The sequence below is a fragment of the Pomacea canaliculata genome, linkage group LG13 (genome assembly GCF_003073045.1).
Source record: "Pomacea canaliculata isolate SZHN2017 linkage group LG13, ASM307304v1, whole genome shotgun sequence".
In the NCBI taxonomy this organism is placed as follows: Eukaryota; Metazoa; Mollusca; class Gastropoda; order Architaenioglossa; family Ampullariidae; genus Pomacea; species Pomacea canaliculata.
Window position 1 is genome coordinate 9700045 of NC_037602.1, and position 23645 is coordinate 9723689.

At 38.7% G+C, this 23645-nt stretch overlaps 2 protein-coding genes across 3 annotated transcripts in view; one reads left to right on the forward strand and one right to left on the reverse strand.

Annotated features, from left to right (window-relative positions):
* Positions 1 to 3151: 3151 nt before the first annotated feature.
* LOC112553867 (protein rolling stone-like) overlaps positions 3152 to 23645 on the forward strand; it is a 36468-nt gene continuing 15974 nt past the window's right edge. Inside the window, exons 1-4 of one of the 2 annotated variants that reach the window (XM_025221339.1) lie at positions 3152 to 4128; positions 4770 to 4986; positions 6414 to 6539; positions 6789 to 9416. In XM_025221339.1, the coding sequence (XP_025077124.1) occupies positions 3958 to 4128; positions 4770 to 4986; positions 6414 to 6539; positions 6789 to 7186 (912 nt within the window). In that variant the 5' untranslated portion in view covers positions 3152 to 3957 and the 3' untranslated portion in view covers positions 7187 to 9416. Of the gene's footprint in view, positions 4129 to 4769; positions 4987 to 6413; positions 6540 to 6788; positions 9417 to 23645 lie in introns of those variants that run through there. The other variant, XM_025221340.1, reaches the window with a different exon arrangement.
* LOC112553869 (15-hydroxyprostaglandin dehydrogenase [NAD(+)]-like) lies at positions 7490 to 13147 on the reverse strand. The gene is made up of 7 exons (XM_025221342.1): positions 12941 to 13147; positions 12312 to 12435; positions 11992 to 12098; positions 11568 to 11664; positions 11214 to 11290; positions 10642 to 10784; positions 7490 to 10235 (listed from the first exon to the last, which is right to left on the reverse strand). The coding sequence occupies exons 1-7, from the start codon at positions 13031 to 13033 to the stop codon at positions 10058 to 10060; spliced, it is 819 nt and encodes a 272-aa protein (XP_025077127.1). The 5' UTR covers positions 13034 to 13147; the 3' UTR covers positions 7490 to 10057.

The following is a 23645-nucleotide window of genomic DNA, read 5'->3' on the forward strand; positions in this document are numbered from 1 at the left end:
GCGCTCGCTAATAATTTATGAAAATTTGCCTATGCGTTCATTCATGAGTGGTGTGTGTGTGAGAGAGAGAGGTGCATGTGTATATGTGTGTGTAAGCGTGTGTCTGTGAATGTCTTTCTGTGATAAAGAGTGTGAGTGTGTGTGTGTGTGTCTGCGCGTGCAATTTGGAATGTGCGTGCGAATATGTACATATGAAATTGTGCTCATATTTATTCATTGCAAAGACTATCCTCTATCAGAACATTCAAACGTTTCTGTGATCAAGTAAAGAATTTTTGAAAAAAAAAAAATTTCAAAACTTCATTATCAAACTTCTTTCATTGCTTTGGTAATTAAACTGTCCATCTATCTGCGCTGTTGCTGTTTTCACTGTAAATACAATCGGTTCTCTTTCTCAGTACGAACTGATAAAAGTCATCCAGAGACAAGCAGAAAGGAAAAGGATTTCTGGTTGTGTCACTGGCTCACGAGATGATGTATCACCTGACGGCCCCGGATGTAACTGTAGTTCAAAGTATTGAAATACACGGATGTTGACACATTTTTCATCTATCCAGCTAATGCGACAACAACAAACATACTTTAATAAAAACGATCTATGGCCATGCCGAGGTGCTACAATGATGATATTTCATCTGAAATATTTCCAATGGCAACGAACTGGTCTACCTATGTAGTTGTCCTTCTTTCGCTGTTTACCACCCCTGATAAATCAGATACCGGTTCATGCTTCTCGTGCGTTTTGTTCTTTGTAATGTTTCATTATTACTTATGAATTAGTTATTACCCATACACTGATACATTATTGTCAGCATTTTTTACCCCGTAGAAATGGTAGTTCTGACAAAGCATCGTCTGAGAGTCATAACAGCCGGAAGTTAAATTCACGGGGGTTTCACTCGAGATTCTATCACGATGATAAAATGCACAGGAGCCAGGTCACGGGTCTCTAGATGGAGTGATCACACGAACCTGTCAGTTAAAATTCTGCTAGAAACGATTCCAGCTTTCACCAAGTTATGTGTTCTGCACTTGGATACTAGTCCATCATTATGGGCTGTAGCTTCCCTTCGGTTCTTGCTGACATGTTGCTTACACGGCGTAAACTCCAACCGCCACCATGTCCCTAAATCATAGAACCGTCAAACAGCTCTGGATCCGCCCTAAGGGTTAAAGGCCTTCCCCCTGCTGCTGAAAAAAGGATGTGTCTAAATGTCAGAGCTCAAACCGCTTGGCATTATGGAGTGCGACAATTATGGGTGAAAATTTTGGGAGTTTTTAAGGGGTCGACAGGTTGTGTAAAGTAAATACATTTTCAAAAATGACGCCATATTAACTAGAACGAGCGTGTAACGCGGATTCATATCCCTCTCCAGTCCTCCCTATTGAAAACTGCCATTAAAGCAAAACAGAACAATGGAAACGCCCTCTTGACCCAGTGAAACAATTACAAGTACTTTGAAACCTAAATTCCACAATTCGGTAAGCAATACAACTAGACTTGTGAGGTAATTCAGAAGTTGGTCATAAGAATACTTGTCGGTCTGTCTGTGCTTGTGGACAACTTCAGATAAGTGCAGTCAGTCTGCAACTGTGTCGTTCCGTCGACAGGACTCTTTATGATGTGATGACCCACGCTTCAGTTGTTGATGAAGCCTCGCAGGCGCTGTGTGGAGGACAAGGCTTGACTCATTAGTGTCAAATGGAAAACCATAGATGGACGACCCCAAAAGCCGTGACAGACCAAAGATGGAGCTGGCGTCACAAGAGAGAAATTACCCCCAACGCCAAGGGGGAAGAGGAGCAAGCCTGGTGCCACAAAACAACATCCGGTAGTCGAGTCATTCCCAAAGACAAGAAAACCACTTTGGAACGTGTAAAGCAAGAATTTCTTTTCTCTTATTTGTCTACTTACGAGAGAGCAGTCTAAAGTAGTAGTAGAAGAGTGTGTCCATGGAAACACTACTAAACTAATCGCTACGACATCTTAGTGTCATTCCATTCACTCTTTCAAGAAAGGAATGGCTTCATGTAAGGTGCAGGCCGCCAACTAGTCGCTAAGCAGAGAGGTTTGAAGTCCACACTCTTCTTGCGATTAGCTTTCCTTTCCTTAGCTACCTCACAGGTATCGAACCCACTATGTTCGTACCTTGCATGCTCATGCTTTCTTAAAGTCTTTGGCTTTTATCATCTGAAATATCGTTATGATGTTAATTTAGTAGGCTGCTCGTCCACCAATTAGTCTTCCCCCTCGTTATCATCAACTTTTCTTTGTTTTTTCTTTTTCTCATTCCTTCTTTCTTCTTGCCGGACCACTGACTCAGACCGGGAATTCTTAGCCCCGAATTAGACCAGCGACTGGTGGCCGCAGAGTCGCCAACTCTGAAGATCACTTCTAAGAGAACGCAGCAACGATTGCGCAACGGCCCGAAGGATGTGCGCCGACATTGACCCTCGTGTCTGAGTGCGTTGACCCGAACCACCGCCTGTGTGCAGTCATCCGACACCTGACACGTGGGAGCATGCGATAATTTTGTTGACCTGAACTCACTGGCCGTCAGCTGCACAGTGCGACCTGCCGAACAGAGGTTGAACTGTGTGCCGATAATAACTTTCAAACAGTCATTCTCTGTGTAGATATCGTACTTAATTTTCATGCATTTAGAAAAAATATTCTACTTCATCCAAAGTGATTTCATGGTTCGCACTTGTTTATCATCAATATATGCAGGAGAAGAACATTGATAGAGCTTTGTCAAAATAAAATAAAATTATAATTTATTCATTAATCAATTAAATAATATATTATCAAATAATTGAGGTGTGCTAGTAGTAGACACTTTGAGTAACCGCTATGACTCATATGTCACCTAGACTATGAGTCTTTTCTTTTTCCCTTTTAAAAGCGAATTAGTGTGTAGTAGTTTCCTATTCACAATTTCTTGCTGGAAAATCAAGACCCCGACCGGAAGTCTCGAACACCAGCCGCGACCAAAGCTCGTGGTTGACACTGAAAGTGGAGGGTCGAAGGTTGGCAGGAATAAATAAACCAGCCGGTGCACGGACACTGGTGGCCATGGTGCTGGTCCGTGCAACATGTATTAAGTGCATTCACAATCACTTCACACTTACCACGTAGCTGTGCGTCGCCGCGGTGGGCGGGGCTCGCCTACACGTGCAGTCGCGGGGCATGCCGGGAGCCAGGCAGACGCTGCACAAGTACTTTATCACCAACTGCAATTTCCTGCGGTCAGTGACAAACAACTTATCGAGGTGATAGCAGGAGCGGAAGCTGAAGCTATATAACCCTCGTCGACCTGACTGCATGGTCTCCTTGGTGTGATCTGAGCCATACAGGATATAGGATTGCCCCGTCAGTTCTTTTACAAGTCAGAGAATTCTCCACGATTACATAACAACAAACTTTGTGAATCCTCAGGAGAGTATGATAAAGATCCCAGTATAACTACACAAACTATCTCGTGTGTTCCTTTTCCCAACAATCAACTACTGTGACAGCAGCAGGAACAGAAAGTCCACCGAGGGATGTGAGTCATGGTGTGTGGAAAACCACGCCAGAGTCAGGACCTTAGAATTACACAAGGGTTTAGTCATACATGCAGAAACGCCTGTCACATAAAATATTATGTGTACAAACAAAACGATCGTTCTCGCCCGGGGAGAAGTCAGTTGTTCGACAAAGCAAACGTCCGCCAGCTGTTAACGGTGCATCGCAAGCTGCTGGAGGATGCGGACGGCAGCCAAAGTACTGATGTGACCCAATCAATACCCCGGTACTCAGCGCCCTGACGTCACAGATACCCCAGTCTACAAGCACAGATGGTTGTTGGTGTCCTACATCACTCACTTAATTGTTGTAGCGTCCTTTCTACGCCTGCAGGTTGGAGCTGACTCCCCTTTCGGCTGTGTTATTTTCTGCAAAGACCGGTTGCAGGGATGAGGGTGAGCGAACAAATTTATTTCATCAGACACTTCGTGCGGGAGATGGCAGGAGACGAAGAAGAAGAGGAGAAGCGATTCACGATGATTTATTCGCTGAAATCTGAGTTTAAATGTCGGAAATTTGGAGCCAGTCACAAAAGTCGGGAAGTGTTCTTCTCGAGCCAGGTGAGCAAATTGTAGAATATATACGTGCATGCATAAAATATATTGTGTGTGCTTGCACGTGCGCGAGTGCAGGCGTTGATGTGTATGTCAGTGTTTGTGTAAATAATTGTCCATAAATATGAGTGGTGTACTTCTTTGTACGTGTATATGCGTGTGTACATGTTTCTATTTGCGTGCATGCGTGTGGTGCATGATGTGAGGTAGAAAAACGGAAGTAATAGTGAAATCTGTTTGTTCTTTTCCACGGCTATAAATGTCAACAGATTATATTATACTACTAGAGCATCTTTCTCTTTATCCCTCTATTTGCCTTCTTTCTCTGCTTTCTCTCTCTCTCTCTCTGCAGCCAGCAATGCACTTTGTACAACCCCTTACCACAGCACTTTTTTCCCCGTTCTTGACCTCGCAAGCTAGATGACATGATATTAAGGCTAAATGACCTTCTAGAGACATCAATTCCCCATTATACACTTTGAAGATAAGTGTTTCCAAGATTTTATGAAGTGTCGTACTCTTATTTTCATTCATGAAATTGCACTCTCGTCTTTTCGCTGCTGTCCACCTTTTGCGAAAATTTTCATTATTTTTCGTTGCTCAAAAGTTTGTTTACAAGAGCCGGTGTCGTGTGTTTGATCCTCCAGTGGCTGCATCCAAAGATATATTTAGTCTGGCGAATCTTCTGGGCGTTGTACCACTTGGGGTGGATGACGTATGACGTGTGGTATGACGTCACGAATAATCCTCACCTGGGGACATGGCTGATCTACCTGACCAACTGGACCTTCCTGTGGCTGACAGCCTGCTGTCTTCTTGATGCCATAGTTGTATGCTACTCAAACTGTACAGAGTCGTCTGCAGGTAACCAACTTTGACAATTCTTTACCTTCCTCTGACATATATATATATTTAAGAATCAAGTAAAACAAGGTGAAGGAGACAACAAATAACAAAAAGACATATCTTTATTTACGAGGGTAACAGAATAAACAAAAGTTATGATTTATTACATCTAGCCCTCGGCATAAGTAAAAGAAACTGAGCACTACACAGAGAATGAGAGAAAGAGAGACGGGGAGTCGGAAATGATTAAAGCAATGGATCATACAATGTTAAACTTGCTAGACGTAGCAGTTTTCTTCTCTCTCTCCACAAGAGGGACTACTTGAAAATCGTGCGACACGCTAACGGCCTCTCCCCACTCTTCTTTGACTGCTGTAGTCGCCACTTGTTTGGCTGTGTGAGTACCACGTGCTTGACACAATCAACTCTCTCCACCACCAACTAAACTGCAGCACATAGTCAGAGTTGGGGGCTGCGGCCGCCCCACTAAACTCAGTCCGTGACGTATGCTACGTCTTCTAACATCGTCAATTAACTACGTCACGTCGACAACTGCCGGGAAGGTCGATAGGTTGCTGAAGAAGGTCAGCTCTTGACCACGAGTACTACTTCAGATGTTTTCTGATAAAGTCACAAGTGATGATCTGGAATAGCAGTTACATTGTCTACGGTTAAAGATCAGGTATCACATTATTTGCTTATTGTATGATTTCGTGATTGCTGTAAGTGGCTAAATGGCTGCTCTTTGGATGAAGCACTGACGATTGGTGAAGCAGACGAACATACGAGCCAGAAAACAAACGAACGAAAAAATTAATAGCACTTTAAATAGCAAAAACAACTGAAACAAAGATAGCATAAAGCAACGAGAAAGGAATGAAAGAAAAGCAAATAATTTCGAAAGAAAGAAAGAGAACAGAACGAAACACAAAGTATGATTAACAAATAAAAAATTTAAACTCTTGACCCAGCCAAAGACTGAAATGAGGCATAGTAACATAGCAGCCTGTGGGTGATTCAGTAACTAAGAGAGTCAAGTAGACAAGTAGGTGTGTCACCTTTACATTCGTCACCAACATCAAGGGCGTCGGTCACTCTCAAGCTCACACTCCTACGCATACACACAGGCGGTCACGAGCGAACAAATGTTCGTTATTACTGATGATTCATAGTAATTGCATATTTAATTTTTTTTTTATTTTGCCTTTAAGTTCTCTTTCGTTTAATTATGTTGTTTGTATTATTTTCTTTAATATTACTTTTCCTACATCAGTCAGCTTTCTGGACTTTTTTTTTTTTGATTGCTTTTGTATTCATGCAAATGTTCACATTTATCCTGTTAAGTGTAATACCTTTAATTCTTTCATGACGTTGATAATACTAAATATAGACATTCAAACTGATTAATGGCATAATTATGACAACTACTTTCTGACTTTTTGCAGAAGAATTGCCATGGTTCATGCAGTTGCTCTGGTTGGCATACGAAGTATCTGTCGTGTGCAGCTTGTTTGTGTCCATCGTCTATTGGTCTGTCATGTTTGGACACAGAAAAAACTTTGGGCCATTAGGTATGTCGGTTCTAAAGCTAAGCTGATCTATGCTCCAACATCGTGCACAAGCAATTATATGCCTGATGCCATTCTCTAATAATAATAATATAATTGATATCTATAACACCTTTCTCCGCAATCAAAGCGAGCTTAATGAGATTAACGAAAAAAAAGATATAATAACAACTGCTATTGGTACAATATTTTTTAACTCAGCTAGTATTGTGCCACTTGTACTGATCTGTACTTCTATTCATTCTTTTTCAGCTGAGCTTACTCTGCCAAGTCTCGTCACGCATCTCTTCAATTCTATTTACGTTCTGACGGACTTGTGTGTGCGAGCGACACCTATACGCCTTCTTCATGCAGTCTACTCCATCCTGTACCTGCTCACTTACCTGGTCTTTGCAGTCATTTACACGGAGACTGGCGGCAAAAACATGAACGGCGACAACTTCATCTACCGTCCAATGGACTGGAGTGATGCCTCCATCCTGGCGGTCTTTGTTCTCGCCATGGCCGCCTTGGCGGTTCTGCACCTGATGGTGTACACCATCGCTGTTGTTCGCGGTGTCGTCACAGAGAAAGTCTGCCGATGTAAGAAGAATTCTTTGGATGTCGTCGTCCACGAATCCCTGTACACAGCTTCACAACTTGTGATCTAAGACCTAGTTCACTGGAGACCATTTAAAAACTTGACCGTGAGGTTTTGTCTTTCAGACCAGAATGCAGCAGTATCGGTTGCAACCATCGTGTAGTATTTTTTCACCTGGCAATTGATGGTTGTCGAAAGAAACACTGACGTTTGATGTTATTCAATCAGCACTGGTTTTTTTTTTTCAAGCTAGTCCCAGTTGAAGATGGGTGTGATACGTTCTTGTATCACAATTAGTATTTGAGTTCATATTCCTCAAGAACAATTAATATGACTACCTCTCAAGGAATAGACTTGACATCACACGTCATCACTATGAGATTCAGCTTTATTTATTCCAGAGGGCAATTAAATGGAGCTCTGCATGGAAGCACATGAACAAAACAATTCCACAACACATTCATATCCACTCCACCAAAGTGACTTATACAATCATGGTTCAGACTTACATTCATTCGCTCACAGTAGCCTTCAAAAGCCGCAAGGCACAAGCAACGAAGGACAGCCTCAGTATGTTGATCTGGCATGCAGGTACACAGAGTCGGCAGCCTGATGGATGCAACTCTTTCGTGAGAATTTGCTTTCATCTCGTAGAAATGCAGGCACTTTCAGAAGTGTCTGCCTGTTATACACGAGCCCAAGAAATACAGGATTATCGCTAAAGGGGGAGTGAATCTAGAGTGAATCTAGAGCAGGTCGTACCTGCTGTACTGAAAGAAAAGAAGTTGTTGATGTCGAACAAGATGCGACCAAAAGAAAGAACAAGACAAAAAGACGAAGAAATGTTTTTCATCAATGGCAAACGTGATTTAACTTCAGGCTGTAGTCTATTAGTAACACTAGTAGACAAACTCTTTTTTCAGTCGTTGACACAACTGTTTGAATGAAGAATGGCAGAATTGTAATGACACATTTTTTTCTTCTAATGGCAAAAGTACAGCCGGCGCTAGAGGGTGGCGGAAGACCGACCAAGGCCTCGCGCCTGATGGGGGCCCTCCGCTAACAAGTGCAACGTCGGGATGAGACAGTCCGTATTTTTTATTGACATCCTGTGTGTTTTGTGCCGGGTTCAAGAGGTCCAGCAATTCTCTTTGCCCAAAGTTACGCATCACCCCTAGCGCCGGTCCTGGTGCAAGTCTTACAAAATCGTTTTGACCATAAAGGTGGCCTTTCCGAGGGCTAGGAAACTGGACTAATTTACTCGATCTTTAGCTTCTAGCATCTTTTTGACTTTCTAGTCAAAGAAAATCGCATTTATTGTTTGCATAAGCCTTAATAGATGATATATTAATGGCAGTAAAATGTTGATAGTTTTTATATATATATGACAAGACAAACACTCAAGTTTCTGTGACTAACGTTTCGTACACCATTGTTACACTTCGAAGAGAGAAAGTGTGTGTGTGTTGTCATAAATATTCCAGAAGCAGTTTCAGTCTTTTTAAACTTCGAGTATGTATACGAATCTTTTTTCTTAGGTTTCGACGATGCGTACCATCTGGAAGGTCACGACCTCAAAGTTCTGTGCCTTTTACAACAAGCAGCATTACTCGCTGTTGTAGTGACAACAGTTCTCGAATGCTGTTTAGGAAAACTCTCCCAGAAACAAGGCTATTTTTAGTAAACAAGATCAAGGCCATAAGAAGCCTATTCACGTCTTTGTTAGCGTGGGAAGTTGTAGGAGTGGCCACATCCTTGTCCGTGGTGTTGCAATGATTGCACTACACACTACACAAAACGCGGGCGTGATACACACAACAACAGAATTTCCTAGGCCTGGAAAGTCCTTCCAGCGAGAAGTCAATAAAAGAAAGCATCATTCTTTGCTGAATAATGACAACATTATGTAGAAGTCTTGGAAGCTGCGTGCGTTAGAATATCTGTTCACAACGGAACTTTTGCCACAGGAGCCAGCTGCATAGTACACCGCTAGCATTTTAATTGCTAATATAAGCATCCATCTAGCGCCTTAAAGTGGCGTATACTAGCTGTTTACGGGGTCACAGACGGTGTCACAGTGCAGCCTCGTGGTAACTTACTGCTCGAAGCTTTTTTAATGTACGGTAAGACAAAAGCGGAACACCAGGTCCCATTTATACAACAAATACAATGTTTATTTCTCCTCGACAAAGACTGAAGAAAGAAAAATGATAGCGACAGTCTGACAACTTTAAAGCCTAAGACTCACTGAAAATGCGGGGCATGCTTTTACCTTTCCGTGATATTTCTCCAACCGATTTCGAAAATTTGTTTGCTTGAAAGTCTTGTTTAAATGAAAAAATGTTCACAAAATAAAGCAAACGAATGAAATAAACGAATGTTTTACAGCTGAAACAGGTTTCTCTTATAAACCAGAATGCAGACTTTCATGATATTGTTTGCCATTTTAAAATAAAGGCAACGTGGATATTACAATGTTCCAAAACCCACGAGTAAAAAGACAGGCATAAATGAATATCTTGCAGACAAGCACGCACACCAAAGCGCATGGTCAGCGACATAGGTACTACAGCAGACCTGGGCAAAGGCCGGCCCGCGGGCCGGATCCGGCCCGCCTCCTGTCTCTGACCGGCCCGCCCGCTGGCCCGCCCGCCAGTATGTATACTATATATATACAGTATTGGGTAAAACTGAGTTAACTATATTAGTCCGGCCCTCTAAAACCATCCCAATTTCTCATGCGGCCCCTTGGGAAAATTAATTGCCCACCCCTGTACTACAGGCTCAAAAACAGTACACGCCTTACTATCATCAACAAAGGGAGACAAGGTGATGTGGAGTTGTCGCTGTTCCTTTCTACTGGTCTTTTTACAAACAAAGGCAGTCCGCACTTATGTTCGTCCTCTTCACTATTCTGCTTGAAAATTGGAGCTGGCATGTTTCAAGTTTGACCCGGAAACGGAAGATTATCCATGAAGCAAGGTGGTGACACGTTGTTCATGTAGACAAGCTGTCGCCGGCAGTAAACTCCGTTGTTTTCTCTGGAGACCTCCATCAAGGCACCATTGCTATTTTCGTCCTGGACCAGCTTCATAAAAACGTCGACGACATCGCTTATCCTATATGTTTTATGATAAAAAAAAAAATACCATTTACTATGACCACGTTTTTTTTCAGTTATTATTTTTTTAAATCACTTTGCTGACCAGCTTAACTGACATTTAAAAGCACACTCTTGCAAGCATGTTTAACCTGCCTGCTGGGAGAATAAAATCTGTTACTGTAATTTTATGGATGCAAACCAATGGGAACAGCAAGAAGTATGATGCTACTCATATGAAATTAAACATGCAGCTTTTCACATTCCAATATCTTGTGGAGGTTAACTTTATGATGTTTTAAATGCTTTTATTCAAGCATCTGGGAAAAAGATAAATTCAGTAAATTTTGTCAACAAAGACTACAGCATTAATATTTGTTGCTTTGCTAATTTGGCCTTGATGAACAAATGAAAGTAGTACTTACTGCACTTTATGAGTTGCTGTATGCTTCTGGTTTTCGCTCAAGTCATAGATCTGGTTTTCTTCCATGTTCAGCATCTCGGTATCAACAGACACTGGGCAGACACAACCCCATCTAACACCATGCTGGGGCTGATAAGGACTTTCCTGTGGCAAACAACAAACTGTGTGGTAGGCTTACATCTCATGCATGCATGTGTAGACATATATGCCCAAATAGTCATGCTTTACCAGTAAACAAGGATGTTGCCCCAGTGTATCCATACATATTGGGGATTTTTCTGCTTCCTTTATTTAGCACCTGATATCATTAAAAGATAAATTTGTAAGGTCAACCATTCCTCCAGTCCAGAAAATTCAAGGTTCAATAAGGTTGTAATTTTTACACTTACTCTAGACTTTCAATCCAAAAATACCCAATCAAACTCTAGGCTAACCCTGCTCCTGCTTCTAGTGCACTCTGGTTTACAGACACTTACTAATGCACAGAAATAGGAAGAAGGTGAAGTGAAAATAGGAACGAGGAAGAAAGAGAAAAGAAGGGTAGAAAGCCTTCTGTTAAACAGCAGAACATACAGCCCAGCTGTTGACAAATCCAATGACAGCATGTTTGGAGGCAGTGTATGCAGGAAACCAGTAAGATGAACCCAGTCCTGAAAAAATCACACTTGTAAGTGAACTAAGAATTACCTGGAATTATTAACAAAGCAGGCAAGAGAATTATTTTTAAATATGAAAGAAGATGGAAGGAGAGAGGTGAGAAATAAGCTTAGTGCTTGCACCCACAACCACTAAAGAAAGGACAGCAAAAGCAATGGACATGGACAGGTAGCAATAGATCTGAGGGTAGGGATGGTGCTCATGCTGAGATGAAAAAGTGCAGACAGGCAAAGTTAGCAGGGGAGATAATAATATGTAACTCTCCCTCACCTCCCATAGATACCACATTCATGATGACACCGCCATGTCCTCCTTTGTCGCGCCGCATATGTTCCAGGGCTATTTGACATCCACGGATGGTGCCGATCTGAAAGATGAACTTCTTTTTCTATGGGTTTTGTTAAAGTACACAGTTTGCTTAATGAGCTGTAAAAGTTTCCCTTAGACCTCAAATTATCTTATTCTGTGTGAACGAGACAAAAGAGAAAAAGAAAAAGATAATGATAATATAAATAGAGATAACTTGTTCATATTTCTACTTCCTCATCTTTATGTAATTGCTATGTCTGTTTTACTTTAGACAATGGTGCTTGAAAGTGAGCATCAGTACAAAGGTTTGTCTGTTTTCTTTTAATGACAGTTAAATAAGATTATTTGTGGAAGAACAATGAGTGAGGGAAAGAAAAGACCTTACAGCATTCACTGCAAACATTCTCTCCCATATTCGCTCATCAAGTATCCCTGCATTGTTAATGTGAATATCCACTGCTCCAAATTTCGTTACTGCTGCCTCAAATGCTGCTGTAAAACAAAATATACAAGCATCACGATAAAGACTTCATTGCATTGACACTATGTATGATTAACAAAACTCTGATTCTTATAAATGCCACAATCCTTTAATTTATGATGCAATTTCAAAAACAACTTTGAATAATGAATTAATGAAACATCTTTTGCTCAGTTTCAGTGAGTTACACTGAATAACATTTCATAAAGACCACCAATGAGTACCTTTCAGTTGCTGAGAATCGGCCACATCGGCTTTTATGAAACTAACACTGTCTGAACTGTACTGCTTTTGAAGTTCTTCCTCTGTCTGTTTACCTGTCCCTGGATTTATGTCACAAAACATTACCTGTCAAAACATCAAAAATTACAGATTTGTGTGGAGCTCTTCTTGGTGTTTGTCCCTACTTGTATGTAGACATCTAGAGACCACCATCAATGGCAAGTTATGGTGCTCTTTGAATAAGCAGCTTTATTAATATTATTATTTTATGTACCTAATAAAACCTTCACTTTTTTTTTTAATCATGATTATTAAATGTAAAATATATACAGACCACAGATGGGTAACCTTTATTTTAGGAGATTGCATGATGTCATGACAGTATTTTTACAAACTGGAAAAAATGGGCTGGAACAAGGGTTAAGGTAAGGATTAGCTGTTGGGTTAGAACTTGTATTCAGGTTCTGGTTTTGGTTAAGTATTGGGTATAGACTCATTTAAGAGTATGTTTTTCAGTTTCCAAGCGAATGTTATGGAATCCCTCTGAGTACTTGGTACGTGTATAAACTTTGCCCCACACACACAAAAAAAAAAAAGAAGAAAAATCAAATCCATCCTCTTCCCAACTTACCATTGCACCTTTAGAAAGTAAAGCTTCAGAAATTCCTCGGCCGATGCCTCTTGCACCACCAGTCAAAAAAACACGTTTACCGCTTAGATTCATGTCACGAGTTTTCTCGCTCTGCAATTAATAATCAAAGAATAATAAATAAATACCGAATGTTAGGAATCACAAGGGTAAGGCTAAAAATACTGAAATCTAAGGGAGACCGCTCTTGCGTTGCTTGCCAAGAGTGATGTCCCACAACAGCCGAGGGTACTACGTAGTTGTCGGGATCCAGTACAATGCTGCAAATATTAAATTGTGGAATCCGGAAGGGTTCTTGCCCTGCAGTATATCATAAGAAAATCATTGAAATATCAAGGGATATTTCTCACGTATTTACTTAAGATCTTTTGACAAATATTTCTTAGTAACGGAGAGAGACTACAGACTACAAAAGCTGATAAACGTGCGAATTTCAAATAAAAACCTTTTTACCTCGTCAAACTAACGTGTAAATTCTTGGTAATACCGAAAGTAACCAAGGTGAAGTATGTAATCAGTAACTTTAGATCAGTAATTTACAACGAATAAAGGTTTTAGTCGATAGAGGTGTTATGTACACAATCGACGAAGTGCAGTAGCATTATTTTTTCAACCACAAGTATTAGGAGACAAAGGCAGCTTGGAGATGGAAAACGAGACTGAAAATGAAACTGTAAATAAAAGAAAGTGTATAGGTAAACGCAGTAGAATATCATCATCATCAGAAGAAGACGATGAATGTAAAAAATCTCAAACTACTCCCAAGTCAAGCTCCAGACAGGTACAAAGTGTTTTCCTTTTGACCCAATGTAAAATTGTATCTCGGACAAATGAATGCTAATAGTTTATACCCCATGTAGACATGCCTGCTTATATAGGTTTCTATATTTTTTAATAAAGCAGGCAAGATGTCACAAAGCTTCAAACAATACAACTTTATTGATCTGCATTGGCAGCAGACAAGATATACAAATGCTCATACTAACAGTATACAGATGAGTACATAAATGTGTTGACTACAGGGAATAGAGTTCTTGATATATATATATGTACACAGCAACAAGGTAAAGTTGGTGCATAGCATTAGGCCACTTAAGGCTTACACATCATGATCTGCGGAGTAGATCAAGTGTATGGCACATCGGATAAATTCATTCTGCATACAGGTATGACATATCTGTGGCCATATTACAAGAGTGAGAACTCACATTCCAGTATATGATCAGGAATAGTAAGGATCCTCGATATGGGATGCATTTCTCAAGATTTGCTGATTTTAAGATTAACTATGAAATCCATCGTTATAAACTTACTCCATTGATGTGCAGAGGATAATGTGAGCATATAAAAAAACCTGTGGAAGTGCAAGGCATCCTTAATATATCACTTTAATCCATAGTGTATACAGATGCATATATCAGAGTGTGTGTGCACATGAATATAATGTGTACAGATGTATATCAGTCTGCACATACACACTCATGGTCAGGAAGGCCTGCATGTTCTTGAGGTTTTAGTTTTTGGATTTGACTGAACTCAAGAGATATGAAACAGTTTAATTTTTTTAATGATCTTAAATAATATGACAAGTTTTACATGAATTTGGTATTGCTTTTTCTATGAGATGTATTCAAAACTTTGAACTTTTATTTTAGCATCCTTAAAATATATAGAGGCTTGTTTTAGAAAAAAAAATGAAAATTGCCTTTGGTTTAAATTCCTATTATCCATCACAAGAGATTTTACACAAAGAGTTGCAGGTCGTGCTTTGTTTTTTTTCTTTTGAGCAACAAATTAACTAAATCACTTGCTCTAAACAACAATGTAACTTTTGTTTTTACTGCATCTTAGTAGTATTTTTTAAGCAGAAGCAAACTGTGGAAGTTGTAAATAATGATATTCGTTGCATTTTGTTTATTTATTGATAGAATATCAAACGGCATTCAGCTCGCATCGAAGAGAAGAGAAAGAAGGTGTTTCACATGCCAAAGAGGGACAAGATGTGGAATGCCATTTCTTCGACAACCTGTAAATCATCTGAGATATCTCAGCTTAAGCCACGGAAACTAATCAATGATTTTATGAAAGGGTAAGATATGTTTATTAATTTTCTTTGCAGAATTTAATTTGCCTGCATTGTAGATGTTTCACAGCCCTACTTATTGATATGTTTGCTATTTGTCTCTTCAAAGTATTTTGGTTTTGCTTATTAAGTAGATCAGAAGTGTGTTTGCATTAATTTTGAAAAACTTGTGCCAGTAGATGCTAATGTCCCTTTTTATGCGGTGATATTTAATTTACCGTTTTTCACCTACCAATAGGGCAAACTGACATGATCTATTTTTCACTCTTGTTTACTTCATTCACTCATCTTCACATCATTGATCTCAGTGAAGAGTGAGCTGATCAGCTTATGCTGCTGTCAACATTCTTCTCATCTTACTAACACTTACTAACTCTTGTTTCTTGCTTATTTTTCCAGAATGTATTTCTTTAGTTATCACTCTTTACTAGCATCTTGCAGTGAAACTCTTAGCATTGTTTTTTATTATTGATATAATTATCTGTGATCATGATAAATTACTGTGATTTGTTTATGCGTACAGCACAATGTGCTTGCCTGATGACTGGGATATTGTGAGGTTCAAGTGACCCTTTTTACTATTACAGTTGCATTTCTCCTGGTGTCCAGTCACTTAATCCCCAGACACTTCATCCCCGACACTTCATCCCCTAGACTTTTAATCCCAGACACTTCATCCCCAGACACTTAATCCCGACACTTCATCCCAACACTCAAGAACAATTTTCATATCATATTGTTGAAGAACATTAAATTTACTAGCTTATATGAACTTTAACTAATGTTGTAGATGTCAAATGACGTGAAGTTAAAAGCATGATTTGAATTTGAATTTCAATTAATTTTTCGCTGACTTCATAATTTTTATGGTTAAGGATTTAGTTTAGGGATTAAGTGTCTGGGGATGAAGTGTCTGGGGATTAAAAGTCTAGGGGATGAAGTGTCGGGGATGAAGTGTCTGGGGATTAAGTGACTGGGAACCATTTCTCCTGAGGTGTAAAAGACTGTTAGACATTTAGAATAATCTTGCTGAGATTTAAGAAATGCCAGACATCATGTGGTACAAACGGTAAATGTTGGTTGTGGAATAACAAAATATAACATTACTATTGTTAGTCAGTTAAATAAGATGAATCTTCTCCCTTTATCCAATGTTGTAGTAACATTAGTCTTTAAATTTTAATTGATTGTACAGTTACATTTATCAAACAGTTTGTATGAAGTTTGTAGGATCTGTATTTGGCTATTGATGTGTTTACAGAACAAACCGTTACAACTATGATCCCTTAGAAACTGGATCAGAAGACAGTTCTGATGAAGAGTCTGACTCTGAGAGCTCATCTGAAACCACAAGCAAAAAGGAGAGCAAACCAGGACATCATTTTGTATGTTTCATAGAACTGATAACTTGTGGATCTTATTTTCACTTTGGGTTGTCAGACATTCAGGGATAAATAGTAACCTCAGAGTGTTATAAAACAGAGTTCATGACTAAAACATTTTTAGAAATTTTGCATATTTTAGTTTTCATTCTCTATTACTAAGGCACAGAATAAGATTTAAATCTGAAACATTTTTAATGACTTATAAAGCTATATATGTTATGGGTTTTTATTTGTATTTTTTCTTTTTTTTTTTTTTTTGATAACCAAATTTCATGGCGTAACTAGCTAGTGAAGTCATAAAAAATTCCACCCAACAGCACATTTTCATTGGTAGTGCAAATGTGCACACTAATCACGATAGAATTGATTACTTACTCTTATGCCTTTCCCCAAATATGAATGAGTGCCACAGGCCACACTATTGTAGTACTTTAAATACTGTTTTTAATTCATAATGCGGAAAAGTATCTTCAGCAATTCCTCTTAAACATTGAAAGCAGACATTTTTGTTACTTTTGAAATAATCAAAATTATTTTGTCATAGATTGTTGAACCTTGCTATTGCTTCAGGTGGTCATGATGTCTCTTATTTGTTACCTTTAGCACTCTAAATACTATTTGCTTCTATTAGCTAGATGAAACACTAAACTCACACTGAGTAAGATCCATTTATTAGCTAGATAAAGCACTAAATTCACACGGTGTAAGATCCTGTGCTTAGTTTTCGTCATTGAGCATATGAAACATGCTATTATTAAGTGAAAAGCATTTTTTTGCAATTGAAAAAATGATTTGCTCTTTGTGCACAAGATGGAAACTATTTCATTTTTTCTTTGGTGACAGGAACTAAAAGGACATCGTGTCAAAGGAGAAGCGACGCATCAAGGAACTAGTGAAACTAGTGATTCTGATACGAGAAGGTGACTGTCTCTGAAAAAAATGTTGACCCACAGATGAAGACATTTGACACCAATAAAAAGAATGTGGGTCAGCTCAGTGATAATGAAAACGGGCTAAGCCCATGCGAGTAAGATGAGGGGCATATGGAGTGCTCTATTCCAGTTCTGATATCCTGTTGCAGAACATGGGTCTGCATCTCAGCATTCCAGCAGTGACACTGACACTGACAAATATTTTTAAAACCAGCAAAGGGAAAGCAGCACAATTTTGAGTCAGACAGTGAGGAAAGTATCACAGAGTGAAAAAATAATAATACAAAGAGTTCATGTAAATTAATACTGTATGGAGTTTTATCAGGCATGCTTTGAGATTGCTGTTTTATCCAGACTGCTGTCAAAGGCACTTTACAAAGAGTCCTGGATATCACTTTTTAATCCATAGTGTATACAGATAGTAGAGCTATATCATGGTTTGCATGTGGAAGTAGATCTAATAAAGTTGTGAGGCAGCACGGGCAAAATATTGTATAAAAAAAACTAATATATTATAATTAATGGTTGACACTAAGGTTGACGCTGTACAAATCGGGAAAAAAAGTATGTAATTGTTAGGACTCTTTGTGTGTGTGTAATCTTTACACAATAAAACTTATTCTAGGAAGTATTAAAAGTACTATTTAGAAGGAGAAAGTGAAACTAAAAGGTGCCCAAGACAAGAGGCTATTTTATTTTTAGAGACATTTTATATAATACCCCAGTTTTTTAATATTGTATTCAATCTGATTTATTGTGATCATGCTTTTTCTCAGTTGGAGATAATTTAGCAGAAAATAGTTCAGATCGGTTATAAATGTAAAAATTATTGAGCAAGAATGAGAACTCTTAGTGTTGCTTTCATTGGTGAAGCCCCTTACTCACCTGAAAATGTGCTTAATCATGAAAACATGTGCATGTGGGGAAGTTCAATTTACAACATGTTGCTGAGAAATGTGCATGTGGATATGTATTTGTCTCCAGCTTCACAAAGACTAGTGGCTTGGGTGTAACATGTGTGTGAGTATGTGTATATGTGTCTTTACTTATACAGTGTTTACCATCCATAATGTGTAAAAGAGATTTTCAGACTTCCACTTTAAATAGTTTGGGATTTGCAGACTTTGAAATGTTTTCATTTCGATGAAAAGCGCTTTATTTACTAATTTATATTTTTATGCATAACTATCAATGATAGTTATAATATGCAATTAAAATATAAGCTTTTATGTCTGCTTTATTACAAGATGACTTATGATTATGAAATTCAGATCGACTCTTAAAATTTTTATTATCAATAACAAAATCGTCAAGTAATTTCAGAGCCGTAGTTGGTAAATTTTTTTCATGATTCAGGGCTTCTTTGATGTTTTACACTCATTTCTAGATGATTACACTTTTCTTTTAGAGGATTAGACAGTATATGAATTTGCATTAGATTTTTTTTTTTAGTTTTTGTACTTTTTTGCGACACAATGTATGAATACATGTATTTAAGCACAGTGATATTGGTGCTTATAGAAAAAAAACTGTGTAGGTATTGGTAATATTGATCAATAGTTGACAGAATGATAAATGATAGCTAGTGCACTAGCTAGCTTGTTACAATATTTTTTTGTCTTTTGCTTTTCCCTCACAGGAATGTGTGCCATATTATAATTTATATATATATTTATATATATAATTTTTTTTTCAGGTAGTTCGCAAAAGGATTTTAAATGAAGTATCTTAATAACTGTAGCTTAGTGTACAAATTCCAGATCACATGCACACAGGGGTTCACAAAGGGTGAAAGTTTAAGAGACAGATTGGGCTCAAAGACTAGCTTCATGTGTTGCCTTCATTTCTCTTTCTCTCTCTCTTATGAACAAATGAGAATGAAGGTTGATATCAGTCTATCTAAGAGAGCAGTCTTTTAAAATTTTGTGATCACAATACCTTTAATTAAATTTTTTAAAAAAATTTTTAAACTCAGCCTCTTAACTATAAATTTGTTCTGTGCCTAGTTACACAGGCATGAAATAAAGATACCAAAGCTGTTACTAATGTTACTATTTAATTTTAATACTTCGGTCAAATCCTACACCATAAGATGAATATGGTATTTACATTCAAAAAGCTCAAATAAACCCTCTGTCAGGCTCATAATTGGACTCCATAAAAGTGACATGCTAAAGTCTTGGTCTTTGAACAGTATCATGCATTTCGTTAATCGCACATTATCATGCAGATACGAGTCAACATTTTCATTCCATAATATGTATTTTTTTCATTTTTGTATGATGTGGAATGCAAGGCACTTGTAAAATAATGAATCACAGTAAAAATAATGGGAATTTAATAGTCGATCAGAATGTATTTATAAGAGAAATCATTTAAACATCAAATACACCATATTTTGTAAAGTTTCTTGTTACGAAAACAAACAAAATCACAGCTTATAGGTATAGCATTCTGAATAGCAATAAATATATTTTTATATATAAACTATGTATGCATGCTGCAGAGCATTTTTGGTATGTCAGTATATATGGAAATAAATAAAACAAACTTGACTGAAAGATTTCAATCTGCATTTGACACAAAAGTACAACTCTCTCTTCGACTTCTTACAGAGAGTTCTTCACGGTATTAAACGTCTGTCGGTAAACGTGGGACCTAGCAAGTTCCTCACGTACGTTCACCACCAGAGGCTCAGAAAACCATCACGGTCTACAACCTGTCTTCGGCGGTAACGCGCCCCTTTCAAGGGACACCTCAAGATGGCTCCGCTGTTATTGGATCTTGTATTAGTTTCATGATCCCTGCTACACCTGGGAATTCGTAACAAAGCAGACATTACGACGTCGTGTAAATTGATGTGTGAATTGAAACCTATGTCCTCTAATAACTAGTTTGTGTAACATTTTTGTAGTCACGCAGAGTAAGCATTGATTGTCACACATGCTGAATAGAGATTCAGTGTCTCTGCAGTAGTACATGACTGAGAGAACTTGACTTACCCAAAGCCTTGCTTTTGTAAAATCTCCGCAATGGGTGTCTGTGTCCAGGTCACCAACGCTTCAAGTCTACCATTCCGTTTGGAGGTCGTCCAGGACACAGGCAGCACCCGTACACCATAGGTCTTTATGGTCAGGGATTCATCTACAAAGTAGTAATCGTAATCATTGTGATCTGTTGTTACAAAAGTATAACAATATATAATCTGCTTGCGAAATGCTTTCTTGGCGTCATCTAGCATATGAGTATAATTAAACTCTTTATGTTTCCCACTTTGCCTCCACCAGTTTTGAGTCGGATTGAGAGTTGTCATAAGGAGTTGGTATTGTTTATGAGTCAATTGTATCTGACACAAGTTCGCAGTGAGTATGAATATAATATCGCAAGATATACCATAAATGTATAATTACAGCTTTTACTACTTAAACTATAGATTGAGAAAGATGTGTATGTTGTAGCTATAGTGTTCAAGTTCATGTGGCTGATTACCGCCCAGCTGGTGGTGAACAATCAGCAGCAAGTTTTTAGATGCAGTGTAGCCTGGGGACAAATGGATATCGGTATAGAGCTTCAGCAAACGCACCCACACTTCGGGGGTGAGTTTGTGGACGGTGGCAACACTTTCAGAGCTTCAAGATCATTACTGTAATTTTGCTTTTTACTCTGATCGAAAGGAAAACTCAATTATTGATAAGAGGCCTTCTTCCATGTGGGGTTTTAAGGAAATTATTTGTCTATAACAACTTTGTCCACATATGTAATTTAATCATGTCTTTTTTTCCACGACTTTCTCGTTCGGTATATAGAGCGCCTTAATGTGCTTGACTCTTTGAGGGGCTAATAAAATTTTAAAATTAGCCAGTCGTAAGAAGAATGTCTATTGTATGATTATTATCGAATGTTGTAACCGGATTTATAAAAAGCTCGAGAACAATGGAGGTAACCCACAAATAAGTCTTCTACTTAGGCAGTTGAATTAGAACGTTTCGTGCGACAGCATTATTATAATTTTGGATTTCAATGACAAGGCTAACTAGTGAGGGCAACACAAAAACAGTAAGAGGTAAAAAGTGGGTAAAAGAAAAAGAGAAACTGTAATTCGAGAGTTTTAATTTTGCTTAGGAATTAGACGAACTCACCTGCAGAATGCACGTTATGAGAACTCCACCACGACTCCGCGGTCACGGCGCATGTGCTCCAGAGCTAGGCAGACTGCCCGATGTGTGAACCCTATTTTTGAAATGGAGTTAAGTGTCATGAATACTACAGCGCTTTTCCTTTGTGTTTCTGATACTTTGCACAGCTGAACATGAGGGATGAACTTGACTTGATTTCGGCCCTTGAGCCGTGTGAAGTAATAGCAAGACACTCTTCACAGTAAGAACATTAACTATCTGTGGAGGTTGTAAATTGACCACCAATACAGAAATAAAAGGAATAATTACAAACGTTTTTGGCAGAGTAAACGCCACATTAAATGTTGACCGTCAAATTTGCTTCTCCCTATCTGACAGCTACAATTTCGCAGCTGATCGCCAGCAGTCCATCGATATGATGTCGTACTGAGATATTATTTCCTTAATCTGAATCTTCTCTTATTCCGTAGGTATGCCCATTTTGGATTTCTTTACGGGCAGTTTTACTTACTAAAAGATCATACCGAAGCGTCTGCAGACTTGGTTGAATGTTCCCCCTTTTTGGCTACCACTACGAAGTTTCCATGAACGTGATGGACGGCGAAAATGCTCACGATGTACATACCGATTAACCGCACACTTCTCCACTTGTCTCCGCCATTATCCCGGCGTTGTTGACGCAGAATCTCACGGCTCAACAACGTGACACGCCCGGCATCAAACGCCTCTATTACCAAGAAAGCATTTCTAACTTGTCACACAGGAGCACAGGAAAACAACCAGGAACGGTTTTACAGGCCTAATAATAATATAATAAATATATATAATTATTTAACACATATAGAAGATTTCGAATGTACAAAACCTTTGTGCTGCTTCGCCATCAGAACGTCGGCATCTTGGAGAAGACTAGGCGCATATGGTGGTTGTAAGCTCGACCTCTGGGCCTCCTCTCTCATCATCGACATCGACGAAGAACACCTATATGCAAGTTGAGTCAATAAAACATTTAAGGCATATCCATAATATACTAATTTTTTTTAGTTCACTCTCATTTTTTAAGTGTTTCAAAACTCTAAGTTAACTCAGATTCACTGAAAGATACAACGACGTCTATACTTATCATTTCATCAGCTAAAAAACTGAAAATCTTTGGGCACATATTTCAGAGCTTAGTGACTGCTGCTGCTTATCAAACTGTTGGCATTTCGTGGTTGAAGTCGATACCAACTGTCATGATTCAATAATGCTATAATTTTGAGTAAATATTGCCTCTTTCGTATTATTAATTATTTTTTGCTTGTTTGCTTTGAAGACAATTTACCTTATTAATAAAGAAAGCGACTGCTCGTGAAACGAGATTGCTGCTTATTTACATACTATTATCTTATTAAATCGCACAGTAAGTCTCTTGGTGAGGAAGGTTTACGTAGCCCCCAAAACGTGACGCAAACCGACACCTCTACATCCTTAAAGCTGTCTGTCATGAGTACCTGACTTTCTACCTTTGCTCCCAGCGGACAAGTAACTTACCAGATACAAGCTTGTCACCCGTTAGAAAAGACAACCTTATAACGGGGGTCATGGATGATAATAATCATGTATCTATAGCCTGTAAGCCACAAATGTGAGGCAGCCCTGTAAATCATGGACTTACCTGTGTCCCCCAACCATTAGTTTTAGGCGGACCACAGTTGCTTGCGACTACTCCCGCTGCTAATTTGTTGACCTCGGTGCATTTTGACCTTCTATTAGCCAGCTGCGCGTGAAGCTCTTAACAATGCAAAAACCTCTTGAAAGTTTATAAAGCTTTTGCTCGAGAATAAGTATAGCTTTAGCCTCATGTCACGTGGTCAGAACTTTAAAAAATATATCCGTGTCTTGAAACGAGCCGATACAAACGAGCGATACAAACGCGCGCAGATCCAGAATGAAACTGACCATCAAACAAAAGTATTTTGCACTATCAAAAGATATCTGATTATTTTTCTGGGATTTAAATATGTTAATAATAACTATGTAAATTAATGTAAAATTCGAACAAGGTCGAAAATGTGATCTAGGAAACGATAAACGGATTCTTTATCTTAAATTGCGTTGTGCATAAATGCAACTCCTCAATTCTATCTCTCTCACACACAACGTGAGTAG

Bases quoted from the DNA above. Each gene is read 5' to 3' on its own strand.
- LOC112553869 (XM_025221342.1), bottom strand. From the start codon at position 13,033: ATGAATCTAAGCGGTAAACGTGTTTTTTTGACTGGTGGTGCAAGAGGC. The intron at 11,665-11,991 runs GTAAGGTCTTTT...TTCATCTTTCAG, and splicing joins GAATGTTTGCAGTGAATGCT to ATCGGCACCATCCGTGGATG. The intron at 10,785-11,213 runs GTATGTTCTGCT...TGTTTGCCACAG, and splicing joins GATTTGTCAACAGCTGGGCT to GAAAGTCCTTATCAGCCCCA.